Here is a 23742-nt window from a genome sequence, read left to right on the forward strand (position 1 = left end):
AATTAAATTTTAATGTTAATCAATGGATGCATATAAATTAAATAAAAGTAACAATAATGATAAAATAAAAATAAACATAAACATAAACAATCTTGAACAAATAATTTTCCTCTAATCTATGACATATTATACTATGAGAACAATAGTGATGATACAGTGATAATTAAGTATAATTTATGTATTCTTTCAGAAATTATAAATCATTGCTAAGAGCAAACTAAGTCTATACATTGAAAGGATCGAATTCGCAGCCATGCATGTTGGCATTTTTAATGCATCTGGAGACTGATGAAAGAAATTTCGAATTTGTAATATAGAAAAGTTTGTGGGCTCTCATATCTATCGTTGGAATACGTAAGGTAATATTGTTTCAGAAAGAGTCACAGGATATATCACCTTTGAGGACTTTACGAAAGAACAGATAACCTGGCTCATGGCGTCTAGCATATAGGTTTTGACAATTAAAATATTCACATTTTCTCTCGTAACTGTACCCGGAGTTAATGGGCAGAAATCTCAATGAACATAAAGATATAAATTTTCTTTGTATATTTCCTAATTTAGCCGAATCTGTAGTTGTAATCGAGTCCAAGCTACAGATGCATATTCCAGTTTCGATCGCAATAATAATAATAATAATAATAATAATAATAATAATAATAATAATAATAATAATAATAATAATAATAATAATATCAATATAAAATAATGATAATATTAATATTAAATAAAATATAATAAAAATAATAATAAAATAATAAAATGATGATATAATATAATAAAATAATATAATGTAATGAAATAATAATATAATTTAATAATTATTTATTTATTTACTAGTATTTAATGTGCTGTACAACAGCCAGAGGCCAATAACAGTTCAGTACAAGACATTTCTCTACAGGAACATTAGTAAAAGTACATTGGAATAATTATTAAAATAATGACAATTAAAAATAATAATAATGAAAATGAAAGGATGGAATCATATAAATGAATATAATACAAATTATATAGAAGATGACGAGAAAAATATTATAATACATATCTAAACAAAAGACATAAATTAATAACTGACATAAAACTCCAAAAAGTATATGAATGAATGTTAGCCATGATATCCCATGTTGGGCACAGGCCTCCTGTGATGGGGTTAGAACCCCCTTCGACAGGGATGGCTCAAGTGTACTCGCTTGGTGAGCCAATCCAGGCGAGCTTGTCGTGTATACTACTTTTGTGACATGGTTAATAATCCTATTAGACTTTAACTAGTCTCAGCACTGTTCTTTGTTCATTTTTTTTCTTGCACTGCACTCATTATACTGGCACTGGCACTTTGACAAACACTGATTGCTGTTTACACTATTTACCTGGCACTTTCTGAACACTGACTTTACTATTTACAAAACTTATCTTACACTTTCACTAATACTGACTTTACTATTTACAATATCTTAACACTGATTACGTTATCTATTTACAATGACCTTCCCTAGTTCTCTCCACAAAACTCTGTTCTTTGCTGTCCTCGACCATTGTTCCCCCGCCTCTTTGGTAAACATGTCAGACCATCTGAGACGTGGTCTTCCCTGTCCTCTCTTTCCGACGTAGGGGTCCCACATGGTCCATCTTGCCTGATGTAGTCTCGCCACATGTCCCCCCAGGTCCACTTCGTTGCCGTGGCTCGTTCTGCTGCGTCAGTAGTGTTCGTCAGTCTTTGTAGTGTTTCGTTAGTCATTCTGTCTCGTAGCGTGATGCCCAGTATTTTCCTTTGCATCTTCCTCTGGTATGTTTGTATACTTGAGCGTTGTCTCTCGGACAATGTCCAAGTTTGGCAGCCGTATAGCAAAACTGGGATTATACATGTCTCTAGTGCCTCGAACTTGAGATTGCGGTATGAACTTCAGGCTCCAGAACGCCTTCCATGCCGATGAAATTCTTTTATTGATCTCTTTGTGAGAAGGTAACCAGTTGACCCAAATACACATATTCAGAGACATACTGCAATTCTGTGTCGCCTACTCTGATTGGATCTCCTGTGCGTTTGTAATCACTTTTGTTTTCGTGTAGTTCATGGTCAGTCCAATGTAATTACTTTTGATATTCAGTTCCCCAATCATGTTTTGCAGTTCTGCTGCTGAGTCAGCGAATAAGACGTTGTCATATGCGAACCTCAGGTCAGATAGTCTTCTGCCGTTGATATTGACCCCACGCTTCTCCCATTCCAAGTTTCGAAATATCTCCTCAAGTGTTGATGTAAAGAGTTTCGGAGATATGGGATCACCCTGCTTTACGCCTCTTTCCAGGATAAAGGGTTTGCCTTTTCTCTCTGTTTTTATTTGCGCGTAACTTTGGTTGTAGATCTAAGATAGGATCTTGATGTATTTGTTTTCAATCCCTTGTTTAGTCTAAGCTTGCAAGACATTTCTATGTTCAACCGAGTCAAAAGCTTATACTACACATTAAATGGATCCAAGTTCAATCCATGCAAATTTGCATATTTTATACATCTGCAGACCGGAGAGAGAGAGAGAGAGAGAGATTTAGAATATCTATTATAAAAAATGTTATGAAATCTTAAACCCGTAGCAGGAATACGAAGACTGATATATCTTAAGAAGGGTTCACAATCAATATCACCCTTAATGACTTTACAAAAAAATAAATAATCAAGATCTTGACGTCTGGCAAATAAACCACAGCAATTAATCTCATATTTGTAATCGTCGGAATTAGATAAAAATTTATAAGAACACAAAGAAATATATTTTCTTTGATGATGATTGTAATAATAATAATAATAATAATAATAATAATAATAATAATAATAATAATATAATATAATATCACAGTCTACTATATACAGTCGCGAAGCTTGAGGTGATTTTTTGCAAATCTCTTGACAAAGCGCTCCAAGCGATTAGCAACTAGAAACAATAGACTGTCCACGGTCGACTTTGGACTGTGTCGTATTTCCATCGAGTGCTAGCTCGTTGCGTATTTCACATTGATGCTTGTGAAATGTTCGTTATTGGTTGTAATGAAAATGTCAATGGCTAAAATACAATAATTGGAATAATAATATTTTACTAGAGACGTAGAAAAATTAAGTTTGTTTTAATTAAATTTATTGATCACGTTTTATTTTCAATTCTGGTGGGATTATTATTGCTTAGGCCTACTTTTTTTTTTCAAAGGATATGTTTTTAATTATAGCTGTTAATTTTGTTGTTATTTTTATTTATTACTTTACTAGAAACGTAGAAAAAGTCTGTTACAATAAAATTTATTGATCACGTTTTATTTCCAATTCTGGTGTGATTATTATTGCTTAACCTCATCCCACTTTGTTAACTACGTAAGCCTACACTACAAGTACCGGTACACGTAAGTTACTCCATTAATTCATATTTCCATTATTATTGTTGTAAAGGGAAATGCAAATTAATATCTATTGATTTCATAGTTAATTATCGCTATAATCTTGAATGAGTGAAGTGATTACAGTAAATTTCAGTTCGTTTTGCACAAACAAAAATAATATTAACCTATTTCTTGCAGGTATCTTCGAGTTTATGGTCGAATTTAATATACTTCATTAAAATAATAAATTAACTTTATGCTTTTAATATTTCAATAATGGAAGGAAGGTGTTAATTTTTCCAAAAGAACAGAACGAAAGTGTGTAACATATTTTGTCGTCTACTAGGAGAGAGATCTGCGATGATGAGGCGATAGTAGCGATCCTAGTGGTGGGCAACTACCCATGTTTGCATTTTTAGTACATATTGAGCTTCGCGACTGTATATAGTAGATTGTGATAATATCGTGGTTTCAATGTCTTTGGCATATTCCTATTGTCCTCCATTCTTCCCCATCTTAACATAGATCATCTTCCAAATTCCATGTTTTCATCGCTGCTGTTATCCCATCTCACCAGGTAGTTCTTGATGTTCCCCTCTTCCTTCTGGTATCCACTTGAATGCACTTTTGGGAAGTCTGTCTCCATTCATGCTATCCACGTGTCCATACCATCTCAACTGATTTGTTGAGATGTCGTCCAGAATGGTATGTTTGACTTCCATTTTTTGCCTAATAACTTGATTTTTAACATTTTCTCTTCTTAAGGCTGTGGAAGAATATGCCATTAGGAAAGTTCAGGATAACAGACAGGGTTTGGAATTGAACGGGTTACATCAGCTTCTTGTCTATGCGGATGATGTGAATATGTTAGGAGAAAATCCACAAACGATTAGGGAAAACACGGAAATTTTACCTGAAGCAAGTAAAGCGATAGGTTTGGAAGTAAATCCCGAAAAGACAAAGTATATGATTGTCTCGTGACCAGAATATTGTACGAAATGGAAACATAAAAATTGGAATTTACTAAAGATGTTATTAATTGGTCCAATATAATAATATCTGTTATAGTGACAATTAATATTTGAGGAGAAAATTCGCTCCGGCACCGGGGTTCGAACCCGGATCCTTGGTTCTACGTACCAAGCGCTCTGACCACTGAGCTACGCCGAATTCAATCCACAGCACCGGACGAACCCTTCTCTTTCAGTGTTTCCCTTTTTCGGCCTGACTCCAAGTTAGGCATATATATGTTGACGTATATGTCCAGTGTCAACTGCCATTATATTAGGAGCGCACTCAGTTGAGTGACTTGTTTGGCCGGGATTCCGCAGTTAAGTGCAGAGTAATCTGTACAGACATATGCACTGCAACTATGAGAATATTATAGATATATAGAATTTTTCTCCTCAAATATTAATTGTCAATATTACAGATATTATTCTGTAGGACAAATTAATAAAAATCTATAATATGCTGTTAGGAAAGTTCAGGATAACAGACAGGGTTTGGAATTGAACGGGTTACATCAGCTTTTTGTCTGTGCGGATGATGTGAATATGTTAGGAGAAAATCCACAAACGATTAGGGAAAACACGGAAATTTTACCTGAAGCAAGTAAAGCGATAGGTTTGGAAGTAAATCCCGAAAAGACAAAGTATATGATTGTCTCGTGACCAGAATATTGTACGAAATGGAAAGCATAAAAATTGGAATTTACTAAAGATGTTATTAATTGGTCCAACAGAATAATATCTGTTATAGTGACAATACAGATGGCTTTATGGTTTGAATCTAATGGTTTTTTGCTTAATCAGGAAAAGACTATCAACATAACTTTTACCCTAAATCATTAAAGAAATTAGTGACTTGTGTTTCTCAAAATTATTTAAGATGTGCCTACTTTTCGTTCTTTCAGTCGATAATTAGGTGTGCCTTAATTTTCTGGGGAAATGGTAGCAAAATTGGGAGTGTCTTGATTTTGCAAAAGAAAGCCATTAGAATTCTATGTCAATCAAACTATCTTGAACATTGTCGACCTCTTTTCAAACAATCACAAATATTAACTGTCATAAATTTATATATATACGACCTAGTCCTTTACACTCGACAAAATATAGACAATTACTCATTAATAGCCAATATACATGATCATGAAATTAGAAATATTGAAAACAAATTAATATTCCACACTGTAGATTACATAAAACTAGTACAAATTTCTCTGTCATGGGGATGAAATTATATAATAAGCTTCCCAGTCAATATTATAAGTTACCAACCAATAGTTTCAAAGCTAAATTTTATAATTGGCTTTTAATTAATCCTTTCTACTCTGTAGATGAGTTTCTTAACATAAATTCATGCGAAATTGTTTTTTAATAAATAAAGTTATTTAGATTAATTATTACACAAGAGTGAAGTGCTTTCATTAATTTTAGAGTTTCAAAATGTTTTGTATTTTAATTCTAATTACTGTTTTCAATTATATGTGTATTTTCAAATGTACCGGTATGTTTTTTTTTTTTTTTTTTTTTTGTGACGAAGCCTATCACTATATGTTTAATGGCTTAATAAATGGAATTGAATTGAATTATTTGAGGAGAAAATTCGCTCCGGCGCCGGGGATCGAACCCGGCGTAGCTCAGTGGTCAGTGATCGATGAACAGCACTAGAAAAAACCGCATAAATGTACACGGACGTCTTCAAATTATAAATAATTTTGTTCACCTTACGCAGGAATTTTCTCTTTGTTTATATTAGAAATTAAATTTCTACAAAGATAACCGGAAACGCTTGGGAATAATAGCCCTTGTTTGCAACGTGTGAGTCGAGAACAATGCGTTCGTGGAAAGTCTGGGAAGCGTCGCAAGTCGTAACGGTGCGCGAAGGTCGAGACACACTTTCCCCACCTGTTTGGAGGTCAGGTGCCAGGTCTCATCGGGGTCAACAGTCTGATGAATGGAGCACAGGTTCTTCAGAACGCTGAGAAATCAAGCAAGTCATAAATCTCAGGTATATGCCGAGCATCCCGTTGATAGGAAGCTGTCAGATGTCTGGGCTACCGTACTCCGGCCCGGAGCTTTCGGCAGGATGTTTAAACAGGACAGGATGCGGGCAGAATAACCTTTCACACTGCATTGTAATAGAGACGGTATGGATTACGTGCGGCCGCTAATGTGGGACCGTCGAGCTGTGTTAAAATTCTGTCGTGGGTGAAAAATAACGGCAAATTTGCCAGAGAACTCCATCACGGACAAAATTATAGGTCAGTGATGTCAAAGCAAGCGCATTTTTCTGACCTTGACGTCGTGTGCAGGCATCAAGCGCTAAGTTTGGAAAGAGGAAGGGTTGTGTATATGAATAAGCAACCTGTTGGATTAAGAAAACAGTGGTGCACAAACTTCAGACGGAACGTGAAATTTTATGTCGTTATTTTTATATGGCTTCTTTCTGTTTGATATTATCTATATTGTCTGTAAAACAAAAGTAGGCTACTAACACCAATTCCTTAATATTGCAGTTGTGTTTTAAATGTTAATAACATAATAAAGAGTTAAGAAGGAATATTCACATAAATTCCATAGTAGTACAACTATACTGTACTAAATGAATGAAATACATCAATCATAAAGAAAGTGATACCCCCCCCCCCCAAAAGAGATTGAGTATGACATGATAAGTTGGAATTTATATTGATGGTACCTTTAGCCTTATAAAAGTAATCAATAAACTAATCAAAACAATATATTATTATAATGTATCGAAGTACATATGATATGTTCATGCAGATATTCTGCGTCCTCATACGATGAGGACAGTTTTAATAAGTTCTCTTCCGTCGGATCCCGGCCAACTAGTCACTCATTACGAGTGCACCTCAGCACATGTGTGGACTTCGGTCCTACGTTCATAGACATCTATGACGTAGTGCAGAGGGCGGCCACTAGAGGGAACCCAAGAGTTGGAACTTAAACTGAGACGATTCTTCCGACGCCGGGGTGGAATCCGGTGTGACTTAGTGGATAAAGCATCAGCACGTAGAGCTGAAAACCCGGCTTCAAATCCCGGCGCCGGAGAGAATTTTTCTCCGTTCCATTACTCTTTCATCGTAATCAAAACAATATTACAGTACAAAGCAAAGTTACTTAGGTGCTGCATATGTTTTAAGTGTAACTAATATTACATAACAAAACTCTTATCGCATTATGCTTTTAAGGGGATATTGGTTAGCATCTTCCTAACATCAGAATATTAAATTATTTTCTCGAAATGTCCTGAAGCTGTAGAGCTGACATTTTTACAACACATGGGCACGCATCTTTTAATTATGATGTAACAGTAGTTGCTTTGTTAATTCATTTCCTTACAAACAATTTCCATGCGAATATTTTCAAAATTTTCAATATACTATCTTCAGCAATACGTATTTATGGTATATTAGATTTAACAAAACATTTTGTAAGGCTACTAAATAAATAGGCCTATACCTGAAAATTGCACTTTTCTATACGAGAAGTTGAGAAAATATTTCTTTTGAATAAAAAAATCAAACTTGTGAAAAATGAGCATTAAAATTAAAACTTATATTCTTATAATGCAGTTATACGTATCAGGCAAATCTAAAAATTAACATGGATACAGTTTTAATAAGTTCTCTTCCCTTCATCTATTGAATTAGTGCTGGCCATGGCCATCCCTGAATATAGCTCGACCAAGCGGCATATACTACCACTTTCGTCTGTCCCTTTCCTTTCCGCTGTAAAGCGCTCAGGCTCTCCTGAACTCTAAAGCGCGCGCTTGCTCCTATGGGCATCAATTGACATCACTGTTATAGGCACTTCTCTTGCAAAGAAGTCATTCTGGGTTGTAGCGATATTTTACTATTTAATTAACTTATTATTCCCAGAACATGAATTTTACCAGCATTCGAAAAGTATTGGGAATACATTTTTAATAAGGAACAAAAAGAGTTTCCTTGCCAGGCAGGATTCGAACCACGAAAGTCTTAGGTACCAGTCTATCGTGCTCTGGAGTGAACAAGGCTTTGAAATCAGCTACAAGGGTCGGTCCGGTTTTTTTTTTCTTTTTTTTTTTTTTTGCCACTACTATACCTAAATACGATTCCATAATATTGTGGTACGTATCGAACATTTATAGAAACAGGTTCTGTGTTAAAAAAAAAAAAACATGCAGGAGGTCACAGGCGAAACCCAGTACGAGAAGCAGCTATCTCTTGGCTTGGTCCCCAAACTCCCCAGATCTAACCCCTTCTGACTTCTTCGTGTGGGGTTTTGTTAAAGACATTGTCTACTCACAGAAACCCAGGAAAATTGATGATCTGAGAGTAAAAATTACTCAAGCTTTTCAACAAATCACCCCTCTTATGTTACAACGGACATGGGCTGAATTGCATCACCGTTATGAGTTGTGCAGGGTGCGCAATGGGGGCCATGTTGAGCTCTGAGGAATCTCCAATCTTTGTGTTGTATGCACAAAGTTTAAACAAATAAAGTTCAGTAGTAAATATTTTACGGTGTTTTTATTTTATCCATACCCAAACTGATCACTCTGTACATCACATCGCGTCGAGTTTTCGTCTGCTTGCTGCGAACGGAAACGAAAGAACAAAAATGGCGAACGATTATATCAGTATTTATCGAGTCTTAGGAAGTGCATAATGTCTACAGCAGCGAATGGCAAGACGCAGACGTTTAAATGTAGCCGATCTGCAATGTGATTGGCTGCCGGAAATAACAGCGACGCGACTATAATAAACGAGTTTTTCTCTTGTGACAGACTTTCCAACAATGAAATTTATAAATCTAACATAATTTACAACATTGAGACTTGTTCCTCGTTATGCGAACGCGATTATGAAACCGTTTAACCTTCAGTTGCAATAAAGTTTTCAGTGAAGAAAGTTCCAGTCACAATATTTTAGTTACCGGTACTATAATTTTTTTCATAAAACATTTAAATAAAATTACTCGGCTACTGTAATCCAACATTTCAAGTCACAGTTTTTTTCTTTCTTTCTTTACAGAAGTTTCAAAGAGGAAAATGATGCTATGAGACTGATGATTTTAATTAATTATTCAAATACTTACTTACTGGATTTTAAGGAACCCGGAGGTTCATTGCCGCCCTCACATAAGCCCGCCATCGGTCCCTATCCTGAGCAAGATTAATCCAGTCTCTATCATCATATCCCACCTCCCTCAAATCCATTTTAATATTATCCTCCCGTCCATGTCTCGGTGTACTCAAAGGTCTTTTTCCCCTCCGGCCTCCCAACTAACACTCTATATGAATTTTTGGATTTTCCCATACGTGCTACATGCCCTGCCCATCTCAATCGTCTGGATTTAATGTTCCTAATTATGTCAGGTGAAGAATACAATGCGTGCAGTTCTGTGTTGTGTAACTTTCTCCATTCTCCTGTAACTTCATCCATCTTAGCCCCAAATATTTTCCTAAGCACCTTATTCTCATACACCCTTAACCCATGTTCCCTCTCAAAGTGAGAGTCCAAGTTTCACAGCCATACAGAACAATCGGTAATATAACTGTTTTATAAATTCTAATTGTCAGATTTTTTGACAGCAGACTAGATGACAAAAGCTCCTCAACCGAATAATAACACGCATTTCCCATATTTATTCACGGTCTTACTAATAAAAACTCTATATACAGACGTTTAACTGTCTTATACTTATACAAAGAGTAGCTCGTTTATAAGTCGTTGTAAATTCCTTACTAATAATCACTACATACGTCGTGTATAACAGTACAATTGTTACACAGCTACGTCATAGTTTCGTCATTACTTCGTTACGAAAGGTAATAGAATATCTGAGGTTCTCTACTGCATCCGGTAGAGCGCTCTAGTGTGGAGTGTTAAATATCGATAGTACAACTGGCTCTAATCGATTACCACACTACATTTTGGTCAAAGAGTACAAGCTACAGCAATATTATTCTAATAATTCTATGATCTTTGGTTTGTTCTTCTGTGGTTACAAGGTAACCATCATCATAAAATGACAGTCGATACGAACAGCTGTTAGAGTGGCGGCCATTTTTTCCCTATATACAACGCTTAAACAAGGGGTTTGGTGTATATAACTACTGCAAAGCAATTCCCATTGTATAGTTACAGCCTGTTTATACATCCATAGCTTATTCACAGTTTATTAGTAACGTTTTCTGTCTCAACTCTGCATAAGTCTCGTATAAAAACTACACACGGTTTATTAGTAAGACTGTCTGTGTTTAATTTCCTCCCGTGTATCATTTATATTTGTTACTGTTGCTCCCAGGTATTTGAATTTTTCCACCTCTTCAAAGGATAAATTTACAATTTTTATATTTCCATTTCCTGGACGATGACTGCAGCTGACAGTGAAACATTACAGGCCGCTGAAATGAAGTTTCTAAGGTCAGTCAAGGGGTGTACTATATCGGATAAAATTAGAAATGATAAAATAAGAGAAGAACTGTTGATATTTTCCCTAGAAGAAAAAACTAAGAATTATAGAGATCAGTGGGCAGAACATGTCAATACAATGACACCAGAAAGAATCCCAAGAAAAATTATGAATTATAGACCTAGAGGGAGAAGATATCCGGGAAGATCTAGGAAGTGTTGGACGGATACACTATGATGCCGGAACAGGCATATGCCTATCCCTTGAATTGAAGAAGAAGAAGAAGAAGAAGAAGGAGAAGGAGATAATATTCTCGTCACGAGACATAATCATACACTTAATCTTTTCGGGATTTACTTACAAATTTATCGCTTTACTTGCTTCAAGTAAAATTCCCGTGTTTTCCCTAATCGTTTGTAGATTTCTCCTAACATATTCACGTCATCCGCATAGACAAGAAGCTGATGTAACCCGTTCAATTCCAAACCCTCTTGGACTTTCCTAATGGCATACTCTAGAGCAGGCATATCAATTGATGCCCACAGGAGCAAGCGCGCGCTTTAGAGCCCAGGAGAGCCTGAGCGCTTTACAGCGGAAAGGAAAGAGACAGACGAAAGAGGTTGTATCTGCCGCTTGGTCGAGCTATATTCAGGGATGGCCAGCACTGATCCAATAGATAAAGGGAAGAGAACTTATTAAAACTGTATCCATGGTAATTTTTAGATTTGCCTGAGAAGTATAAGTGCATTATAAGAATGTAAGTTTTAATTGTAATCCTCATTTTTCACAAGTTTGATTTTTTTTATTCAAAAGAAATATTTTCTCAACTTTTCGTACAGAAAAGTAAAATTTTCAGGTATAGGCCTATTTATTTAGTAGCCTTACAGAATGTTTTCGTAAATCTAATATACCGTATATACGTATTACTGAAGATAGTGTATTGAACATTTTGAAAATATTCGCATGGAAATTGTTTGTAAGGAAATGAATTAACAAAGCAACTACTGTTACATCATAAGCAAAAGATACGTGCCCATGTGTTGTAAAAATGTCAGCTCTATAGCTTCAGCAGATTTCGAGAAAATAATTTAATATTCTGATGATAGGAAGTTGCTCACAAATATCACCTTAAAAGCATAATGCGATAAGAGTTTTGTTATGTAATATTAGTTAAACTTAAAACATATACAGTACCAAGGTAACTTTGCTTTGTACTGTAATATTGTTTTGATTAGTTTATTGTTTACTTTTGTAAGGCTAAAGATACCATCAATATAAATTCGAACTTATCATGTTTTACTCAATCTCTTTCTTTGGAATATCACTTTCTTTATGAATGATGTGTTTCATCCACTTAATACAGTATAATATTATACTACTACGGAATTTAAGTGAATATTCCTTCTTAACTCTCTATTATGTTATCAAGATTTAAAACAAAAGTGCAATATTAAGAAATCAGTGTTAGGCCTAGCACTTGTGTTTTACAGACAAAATAGATAATATTAAACAGAAAGAAGCCATATAAAATAACGACATAAAATTTCACGTTCCGTTTGAAGTTTGTGCACCACTGTTTTCTTAATCCAACAGGTTGCTTATTCATATACACAACCCTTCCTCTTTCCATACTTAGCGTTGCTGCCCGCGCACGACGTCAAGGTCAGAAAAATGCGCTTGCTTTGACATCACTGATCTAGAGCAAAGTTAAAAAGTAAAGGTGATAGTGCATCTCCTTGCTTCAGCCCACAGTGAATTGGAATCGCATCTGACAGAAACTGACCTATACGGACTCTGCTGTACGTTTCACTGAGACACGTTTTAATTAATCGAATTATTCAAATTACCTAATTAATTAATTTTGTTCTTGTTTTCTACTTTTATAATTGTTAAAATTAAGTACGTGTGCCTACTAGTTCAATATAAACAATAATTAATTAAAATAAAAATTCCAATTTTTAGGTCATTTTTTGTAATTATTAGGTCATTTTCACTGAATATTAGTCATGTTATAGGTCATTTTTTTCAAGAATTTTTAGGTCATCAAAATCCGTGCTCTGTTTATTACTCTCAGGAAGTGAAATTACTATAGCACGTACGTGTTAAACAAGTTGTTTGCGTTACAGAAGTTTCTTCTCGCGTATCCATTACATCAATTCACGTCTAATTTGTAACTAATAACTTACCTACACGGAAAAAAAATGTGAATGTCACATCGCTGTTAAGGGTGATGTCAGTGTGTAATTCACTAGATTACTATAAACTTTGCTGTTATTCGTATCAAACCTGGTAGAAAGATGAATTATCATGTTGGATGCAGTATTTCTTTCCTTAATTTTTGGTAGGAACAGCAATAAATTTTGCATTAATTTACCTACTGAATTGGATCATTATCTAATCCTCCATTTGATAGAATTCAGAATCGTTTTATTTTCTCTAACTCAATATTACAACAATAAAAGCAAAACGATTGAATACGTCTTGATATAAATAATAATAATAATAATAATAATAATAATAATAATAATAATAATTAATACCGTAAAATCTCCATTAACCGAATCTCTGTCAAGCTAAAACTCGTTTAACCGAAACCTGTAAGTCATGTAAGTAAATTTTTATAAATACATTTAAAAGTTATATCATGTACTGTATTTTTCAACAGTAATCTCACTAGAGGTTTTGATTTATCAACAGTAATCTCACTAGAGGTTTTGATTTATCAACAGTAATCTCACTAGAGGTTTTGATTTATCAACAGTAATCTCACTAGAGGTTTTGATTTATCAACAGTAATCTCACTAGAGGTTTTGATTTATCAACAGTAATCTCACTAGAGGTTTTGATTTATCAACAGTAATCTCACTAGAGGTTTTGATTTATCAACAGTGATCTCACTAGAGGTTTTGATTTATCTAGAGAAAATCGAGTGGGATTTAATTGACTATTACACGATTAGAAGGAAGCATATAAAGATTAGAAGTAACGAAGTTCTCCAATACAATAAAATATTACTTGACTTAGGAAAATACAAAACTGTCTTCAAATTTGTACCATCTCAACATTATAAATATTACGCTAGTAGATGGCAGTAGCGTGTTATGATTAGCTGTTTTCTTATCAGTTGTGCCAACTATGGAATCTTCATTGAACTCTGTAGACGGTTATGGTCAAGAAGGCTTTGTTGTTTCATATATATTATTTTAATGTACCGAAGTACATATGATATTTCCATGCAGATATTCTGCGTCATCATATGATGAAAGAGTAATGGAACGGAGATTTGAACCCGGGTTCTCAGCTCTACGTCCTGATACTTTATCCACTAAGCCACACCATGCCACATCATACTCTTTCATCATTTGTTGATTCAGTTTCATTTTTATTAAAACAGTTGCATTCCACTTCAATCATCCCGATCCCAGTAATCAACGTCACTTGACAGATGATTTTCAATAGATCTTAGTATTAAACTATCTCTGATACGTGACTATGCATAATATCATATAGCAGAAGCTATAACATAACCTAAATAATATAAACGAGTGTTAGAAATGTTTTAATTAGGGATGATGAAATAAACAAGAAACATTTTAATTAACGATGATGAAATAAAAAATAAACAGGAATAACTTTTAAAGAAACAATTATTGAAAATAGGTACAATTTTCAAATTTGAATGTTTTAGTGGTTGTGTGGTTCAGTTGATGTTATATTGGACGTGTGCGTAAAAGAAGTGAACTCGTTGATGTACATGGTGTATCCCTCAACTTATTCAGGATTTCCGAATGGTGCTCTTCATTTATTTGTAAATAGGGTTTCAGGGAAGATGCATAGCTATGACCAGTGATCTTTGTTAATTCTTGTTCTTGAATGCCAATGTGAGTCACATTTGAAACTGCTGTGGATCGACTGGAGTGGGATTTAATTGACTATTACACGTTTAGAAGAAATAAACTACTCCAATACAATAAAATATTAATTCACTTATTCAGATTCTATTTCACTAATGTTAGCTTCAGGAAAACGTTCGAACGGAACCGCCATTTTCAGTTGACTGTCTATGCTGTAAACAAATGACTATCGCAAAGTATGTTTTATAGTACCGTAAAGAATTTGCAGTTTGAAATGTTGGCAAACAAAGAAACAAATGGTAGGAAGGTGATAAAAACAGAAGAAAGTATATAAAGATTAGAAGAAATAAAGTACTCTAATACAATAAAATAGGTATTAATTGACTTACTAAAATTCTATTTGACTAATGTTAACTTCACCAAAATGTTTGAACGGTGCCGTCATTTTCAGTCGACTATCAGTGCGGGAAACAAATGACGATCGCAAAGCGTGTTTTATAGGCCTAGTACTGTAAAGCATTTGCAGTTTGAAATGTTGGCAAACAAAGAAACAAATGCTAGGGTCAGTGGCGGCTGATTGACTGAGGCAAGTGATGCCGGGCCTCAGTCACTTGACTGAACTGAAATCAAATTTTGTGTTTTTATATAATGTATTAGTTATTTGAATGAAGCATATATCGCTGTAGAAGCATTTGAAAACTTTTATGTATATAGACCTGTTTTGCAGTAAAATTTGTTCCTGAGGCCGGGATCTCTTGTGCCGGGTCTGGCTTGTAAGGTATATAGACCTGTTTTACAGTAAAATTTGTTCCTGAGGCCAGAATTATTCGTGCCGGGTCTGGCTTAATGCATTTCATGTCCTTTCGCGGGCTTTGAGTTTACGCTTAAAACGTTGTAGCTGAGGCACAATTCGTCTGGCCTGGTCAGGTTTCACTCTTCCCATCCATGGGCCGGCCTCAAGGGTAAAGTGGGGTGGGAATAGCAGTGGTGACTTGCCTTCCTAACTAGGCCATAAATAACAAAATTCCAGCTCTTTGGCAGGCAGAGACCAACACTATTCTCTCCCCTTATGTCTCAGTTTATGACATAAGCGAGGGTGTTGTACTATTGTACTTCGTAGTACAGTAGTGAATCTGGGCCAATGTTGTTATGTATTTTGGGAAAATATAGACAGAAACAAATTAGAGTAATATTGCTGGTGCAGTTAATTCATTGTTAGAGTGTCCTTTTTCGAGAAGAAATAATACTGAATGAAAGGAAGTTTTAAATAAAGAGAGAGACTACCGAGATACCTACGACATCGCTGATAATTTTTCTGACACATAATCTTAAAACGCGAGTTTCTATTGCATCCTGATATGGGCAACATAAATGGTTATGTGGTAATGTGGTGCAAAATAAACTTCTCTTGGCCTTGTTTGTTGCTGTCAAAGGAAAAAAATAAAAAGAAAAGAAAGAAAGGGGAATTTCAACACACAATATGGGATGCTTCATCACACTGAAACAATCACTGAAACTCACAGCATAACAGCTTATTTGGTGAGTGAAATTATTATTTTTCATTACTAGTAATAATAATAGACTAATAATAATAATAATAATAATACACTAATAATGATATTAACAGGGAACGGATTTATATGGACTAAAAATATATGAAATATGTAAATATATATGTAGTTATTTTTACCAAAATATGGAATTAAATATGGATTTTTACCAAAATATGGAATTAAATATGGACTTAAAATTATAAAAAAATGACTATGTACGTTAAATATTGGTACATTTTAATCAAACTAAACAAAAAATATAATGGACGTACCTTATCTTCCAATGTAGTTTCAACAAAACACAATTTTTATTGTCTGTTACCATAACAATAGGTTACAAACATTTCTTTCAAGTGCTGAAAAGTGAATCTTCTTCTATTGTCTCTGAGGATAGATTTATACTGACTAAAAGAGCGTTCGACGTCACAAGAAGTAACTGGTACATAATTCAATTTCACAATGTCTGCTGGGGATAAGTCCAAGTTAATCTTCACTGTTGATTCACCACTCATCACAGCAACAACCTTTTGTAGTTCTTCATATCCAGGGTTTTTTGAAAGTACAGTGTCCACCTTAGCTCTTACTGCATCTGCAACTTTACCTCTACCACGATTCAGTTGTTCCACAGTACTATTTATAATTTCAAAACTTTCAGATAGTGAAAGGTGCCTATTTTGGAGACTTTTGAGCGTTTTTATGATGCATGAAAATGTATGCTGAATGTGAGCTAAGTCATTCTTCACACTTATGTCACAGGTAACTGTTTTCGCAGTATCAATTGAGACTGCATCTTCAGAGTCCAATGCAAGGAGAACATTGTTAATAGAGTCTATATGTTCGGCATAATATTCAACTGCTTCTAGCCATGTACCCCATCTAGTTAAAATTGGCTTTGGTGGCAATGGAATTTCAGGGTACATTTCTTTCAACACGTTAACTCTACTGGGAGCTTTGAGAAATACTTTTTTCACTGATGAAATCAACAAATCTACTTTAGGGAAATTGTCTCTGACCACTTCTGCCACACGATGAAATGCATGCGCCACACAAGTAAAATGAGTCAATTTAGGATATACAACAGATAATGCTTGTCCAGCTTTGACCATATAAGGGGCAGCATCGCTAATAAAGAATAACACATTATCGTACATAATACCCTTTGGCCACAGGATACCCATAGCTTCGTTGAACAGTTTAACTATAGTTTTGTTATTGCACTTTTCTAGAACATCACAATGTAAAAGAATTCGTTCAGAATATTGTTCACTTAACAAACCGATAACTACATTACCAACAAGTCTACCTTCTTTGTCGGGAGTCTCATCAATGGAAACCCAAATTGAACTATCTTTAATTTCATCTCTTATCTTCTGTATTGTCTCATCGTAGATGGATGGAGCATACGTCTTCCTAAGTGTTGACTCATCCGGGATTGTATGTTGAGTATATTTTTCAAGGAATTCCCTGAAGACCTTATTCTTTAGTTTGTAGAGAGGAATATCAGCAGAGATGAGAGAACGGCACAGGTCGATGTTAAACTCAGATCTTACATTCGATGTTGTTGGTTGTGTTAAAAACAATTGTCTCTGCTTGGAATTTAGTTGTTTGTTGGCCTGATGTTTACTAGTTGTAATGTGTTGTTGCACCAGGAACTTTTGTGTAGATGATACTGCACACTGACACAAATTACAAAATAATATTTTATTGTCAGTTGATAAACCATCTTCTTTAAATTCTGAAATGTAACTTGTTAGTTTTGATTTTAAATTGACTGAATGACGTACTTTTGGCATATTTACCGTCTTTATAGTATGATTTACAAAACTGAACCTATGTGTACTCTGACTGGCATTTAACTGTTGAGCTGCACAACTGAAGTCTGTTAAAAATTTTAAATTAAATTAATACAGTTTTGTAATTTACTTTCCCATTGTTGATAGGACTGCTAATTTTCAAATAACTCTGATGTTAAAGGGATTACTGAACATGTGTTTAAATCTCTATTGTTGAAATGTATTTTTAAAAGTTAATGGAATTTTGTTTTGTTTTATTGTTAAACCTAATATAATATGGACTGTTTTATATGAAATATGGAAAATATATGGAAATTAACGAAAATATGTACTAAACTCTAAAATATGGAAAAATATGGAAAATAAAAGTAGGATTTTTCAACCCTACACATTGTGAAACATAAAGATAATGCAAAATATAAATTATATTAGCTTTATAAGTAAATATGTATTTACATATAAATCCTTTCCCTGAATCTAATATAACAATAATAATTAATATCATAAACAAACATTTCCTACCGGAGACACTTAAACTAGTTGCATCTGGCCTCACCGAGGATTTCGATCACCGGCCGCTACTGGCTAGGGTAGTGATAAAAACAAACAAATGCTAGGGAAGCGATAAAATTAAACAAATGCTAGGGAAACGATAAAATTGTACTATAAGCAGCCATGATTGGTTGAAAGACGTCCTTTCGTACTATTTTATTGGTCAAAAGTTAACATTTATTACACGAAATTTTTCTTACGCGAAATGAGGTCAGCCCCATTTATTTCGGTTAACAGGGGTACTCTTTGTTGCAATTAATGTGGCCTCCATATACTATTGTGGAGTCCACGAATTTAGAATGAAATTATTCGCTTATTGAAAAAGGTGTGGATTGGATCTTCTTTTGGGGAAATCCTTCGGGCTCCATGCTGGGCCATTTATTTTGCAGAATGACGGTGTTTCGTGCAAAATAAATTTAGATTTTTCTTCATTAAGACGCCTTTGCCCACGAAAAAAATTTTTAAAATATATGGTTAGATTGTAGTAGGGCATAGCTGGACTAGCTTTATCACAGGTTTTCATAAACACAGGAGTAAAATGACGCCCAACGATCGCTTATCTTCAGCTCTCGGCCAGTTCTTGCTGTACTGCGCCGTTCAAGTCTAGGCGTGTGAAAATAATTTATTTAATACCCTCGAAACTTATGCCGAGCCACTAAGCAAACAATGCCGAATCCCTTTTAATAATGCAAGGTTTTTTCTCAATATTTTTACATTTTTACAAATGGGCAAAAAGCCTAAAAGTAAGTAAAATCAGATTATCTGTCTCTCTGTATGCAATAAAAATAAGGATTACTTCTTATCATAACCTACCAAATGTCAGCTTCAAAATGAGCTCCCGTTCAATGTTCTGCAGTAAATGGTTCCAGAGTTCTGAGCGCTGAAGAAGGCTTGTTTTTATAAAATACGCTAATTTATCGCTCAATAGTACGAAAACCGTTTGACTTTCGATAGTATATTTTTGAAAATGCACTCTCCTCGGCATCTTGTACAAATAGGGAAAAAAATTAGAGTATTAAAAAATGCGAGGTTTTTTACTGATCGATTTCATATGGAATAGCCCATATTGACAGTGCTTCGAATGACCACTAATAAACTTCTATGTGTGCACCTCTTGTAGCACGACTGATGTCCAGGCGATATTCAAGTTCTTGCCATGTGTTTCGTAACATCTCTGGAGTGACAGTTGCACAAGCAGCGACAATTCTCCGACGCAGATCCTCCAAATCTGCCACTACAGTCTTGTACACAATGTCTTTTATGTATCCCCAAAAAAAGAAGTCCAGTGGGGCTAGGTCTGGGGTTCTGGGAGGCCGTGCTGTAGGTCCACCTCGACCAATCCATCGCTGAGGAAAGCATTCATTCAAGTGATCTGTAACATGTAATGCATAATGAGGCGGAGCTCCGTCTTGTTGGAAAACATATCCCTGTGGAATTTGAGGAATGGCGTAATTTTGCAGCATATCAAGATACACATTTCCATTGATAGTGTTTTTCACAAAAAAGAACGGTCCAATCACAGTTTCATGTGTAAGTCCGCACCAAACATTAATCTTAGGGCTGTCTCTTTCCAATTCCCTCACTACTGTGAACGCCATTTTAATTACAGCTATGTCAACAACAATGACCAAATGTTGCCAACATCACACATAAAACTTAAAATGTCCCTCTTTCATTTGCCGCAGATTTCATTTTCCTATCTCCATTATTACGCGAGTTATTAAACTTTCTTATTGGTAAATTTTGTCCCAGACACAGTGTACTATTGTGGAGTCCACGAATGTAGGATGAAATTATTCACCTATTGAAAAAGGTGTGGATTGGGTCTTCTTTTGGGGAAATCCTTGCTGGGGCGTTTATCTTGCAGACTGGCGGTGCTTCGTGCAAAATGGTGCTGAAGCCAAGTTTCTCTGTGCCCGCAGTGAGCATGGCGTGATGGCGGGGGCCCAGTGCCAGCTGTTCGTGCAGAACGCGTGGAAGAAGGACCTATGCGCCAACTGCTTCAAGTGCAGGGAGGAGCACGGGGCGCCGGGCGAGGCGCGTCGCGTGCCCCTGGTGTGGCGCCCCCAGCAGGGCATTCTGAAGGTGGGGCGCAGGCTGCGGCGCCCCGCAGGGTCCACCGTGCACTTCCCGGCCGAGGAGTCGCAGGTCATCGGCTTCGGCGGCGATGACAGCCTGTCCTCCGACGGGGAGGAGGAGCCGGAGGAGAGCCCCCCGGGCGTGGGCGCGGGGGCGGGGGCGTCGGACGACGACGACGAGGAGCAGCGCGCCCTGCAGAAGCTGACGCGCAACAACACGGACTTCAACACGGTGGCCGCGAACCTGGCGGGCACGGGTGCGAGCCCCAGCACTGTGGAGACGCGCCTGATGCTGGGGAGGCCGCTCACCGACTCCGACGGGCGGCGCAAGACGCTGCAGGTGTCGGTGACGCCCTTCGGCAAGCACAGCGAGATCCCGGGCGGCGAGCGCTCGGGCGCCATCGTGCTCAAGTCGGTGGTGAGGAGCGACGAGGCGTCCCGGCGCCCCAGTCTGCCGCACCAGAACTCGCGCGACGCGATGCTCAAGACGCCGGCGACGGACGCCCCCAGCCGCATCCCGGTGATCAAGAGCAGGACCTCGCCCACGGCGCGCAAGCTGGAGCCCCTGGCCGCGCTCAAGAAGGCGAGTGCAGTCCTACTTTATACAGACGTGGACAAATTATTAGCAAAATTTGAGATTTTTATTATATATTTTTACAAAATTTGACTCTTCAATTTAGACTACAGTTGATATTTTTGCATATTTGCAAATTATTAGCAAAATTGGAGATTTTTATTATATATTTTTACAAAATTTGACTCTTCAATTTAGACTACAGTTGATATTTTTGCATATTTGCAAATTATTAGCAAAATTTGAGATTTTTATTATATATTTTTACAAAATTTGACTCTTCAATTTAGACTACAGTTGATATTTTTGCATATTTACAAATTATTAGCAAAATTTGAGATTTTTATTATATATTTTTACAAAATTTGACTCTTCAATTTAGACTACAGTTGATATTTTTGCATATTTACAAATTATTAGCAAAATTTGAGATTTTTATTATATATTTTTACAAAATTTGACTCTTCAATTTAGACTACAGTTGATATTTTTGCATATTTACAAATTATTAGCAAAATTTGAGATTTTTATTATATATTTTTACAAAATTTGACTCTTCAATTTAGACTACAGTTGATATTTTTGCATATTTACAAATTATTAGCAAAATTTGAGATTTTTATTATATATTTTTACAAAATTTGACTCTTCAATTTAGACTACAGTTGATATTTTTGCATATTTACAAATTATTAGCAAAATTTGAGATTTTTATTATATATTTTTACAAAATTTGACTCTTCAATTTAGACTACAGTTGATATTTTTGCATATTTACAAATTATTAGCAAAATTTGAGATTTTTATTATATATTTTTACAAAATTTGACTCTTCAATTTAGACTACAGTTGATATTTTTGCATATTTACAAATTATTAGCAAAATTTGAGATTTTTATTATATATTTTTACAAAATTTGACTCTTCAATTTAGACTACAGTTGATATTTTTGCATATTTACAAATTATTAGCAAAATTTGAGATTTTTATTATATATTTTTACAAAATTTGACTCTTCAATTTAGACTACAGTTGATATTTTTGCATATTTACAAATTATTAGCAAAATTTGAGATTTTTATTATATATTTTTACAAAATTTGACTCTTCAATTTAGACTACAGTTGATATTTTTGCATATTTACAAATTATTAGCAAAATTTGAGATTTTTATTATATATTTTTACAAAATTTGACTCTTCAATTTAGACTACAGTTGATATTTTTGCATATTTACAAATTATTAGCAAAATTTGAGATTTTTATTATATATTTTTACAAAATTTGACTCTTCAATTTAGACTACAGTTGATATTTTTGCATATTTGCAAATTATTAGCAAAATTTGAGATTTTTATTATATATTTTTACAAAATTTGACTCTTCAATTTAGACTACAGTTGATATTTTTGCATATTTACAAATTATTAGCAAAATTTGAGATTTTTATTATATATTTTTACAAAATTTGACTCTTCAATTTAGACTACAGTTGATATTTTTGCATATTTACAAATTATTAGCAAAATTTGAGATTTTTATTATATATTTTTACAAAATTTGACTCTTCAATTTAGACTACAGTTGATATTTTTGCATATTTACAAATTATTAGCAAAATTTGAGATTTTTATTATATATTTTTACAAAATTTGACTCTACAATTTAGACTACAGTTGATATTTTTGCATATTTACAAATTATTAGCAAAATTGGAGATTTTTATTATATATTTTTACAAAATTCGACTCTTCAATTTAGACTACAGTTGATATTTTTGCATATTTACAAATTATTAGCAAAATTTGAGATTTTTATTATATATTTTTACAAAATTTGACTCTTCAATTTAGACTACAGTTGATATTTTTGCATATTTACAAATTATTAGCAAAATTTGAGATTTTTATTATATATTTTTACAAAATTTGACTCTTCAATTTAGACTACAGTTGATATTTTTGCATATTTACAAATTATTAGCAAAATTGGAGATTTTTATTATATATTTTTACAAAATTTGACTCTTCAATTTAGACTACAGTTGATATTTTTGCATATTTACAAATTATTAGCAAAATTTGAGATTTTTATTATATATTTTTACAAAATTTGACTCTTCAATTTAGACTACAGTTGATATTTTTGCATATTTACAAATTATTAGCAAAATTTGAGATTTTTATTATATATTTTTACAAAATTTGACTCTTCAATTTAGACTACAGTTGATATTTTTGCATATTTACAAATTATTAGCAAAATTTGAGATTTTTATTATATATTTTTACAAAATTTGACTCTTCAATTTAGACTACAGTTGATATTTTTGCATATTTACAAATTATTAGCAAAATTTGAGATTTTTATTATATATTTTTACAAAATTTGACTCTTCAATTTAGACTAAAGTTGATATTTTTGCATATTTGCAAATTATTAGCAAAATTTGAGATTTTTATTATATATTTTTACAAAATTTGACTCTTCAATTTAGACTACAGTTGATATTTTTGCATATTTACAAATTATTAGCAAAATTTGAGA

General features: G+C 34.4%; 1 protein-coding gene across 7 annotated transcripts in view; it reads left to right on the top strand.

Moving 5' to 3' along the window:
- LOC138692219 (uncharacterized) overlaps positions 1-23742 on the top strand; it is a 218348-nt gene that overhangs the window by 148026 nt on the left and 46580 nt on the right. For all 7 annotated transcript variants that reach the window (XM_069815327.1, XM_069815332.1, XM_069815333.1 and 4 more), the window contains one exon: positions 20465-21203. In XM_069815327.1, coding sequence (XP_069671428.1) covers positions 20478-21203 — 726 coding nt within the window. In that variant the 5' untranslated portion in view covers positions 20465-20477. The remainder of the gene's footprint in view (positions 1-20464; positions 21204-23742) is intronic.

The sequence above is a fragment of the Periplaneta americana genome, chromosome 16, assembly GCF_040183065.1.
Source record: "Periplaneta americana isolate PAMFEO1 chromosome 16, P.americana_PAMFEO1_priV1, whole genome shotgun sequence".
In the NCBI taxonomy this organism is placed as follows: Eukaryota; Metazoa; Arthropoda; class Insecta; order Blattodea; family Blattidae; genus Periplaneta; species Periplaneta americana.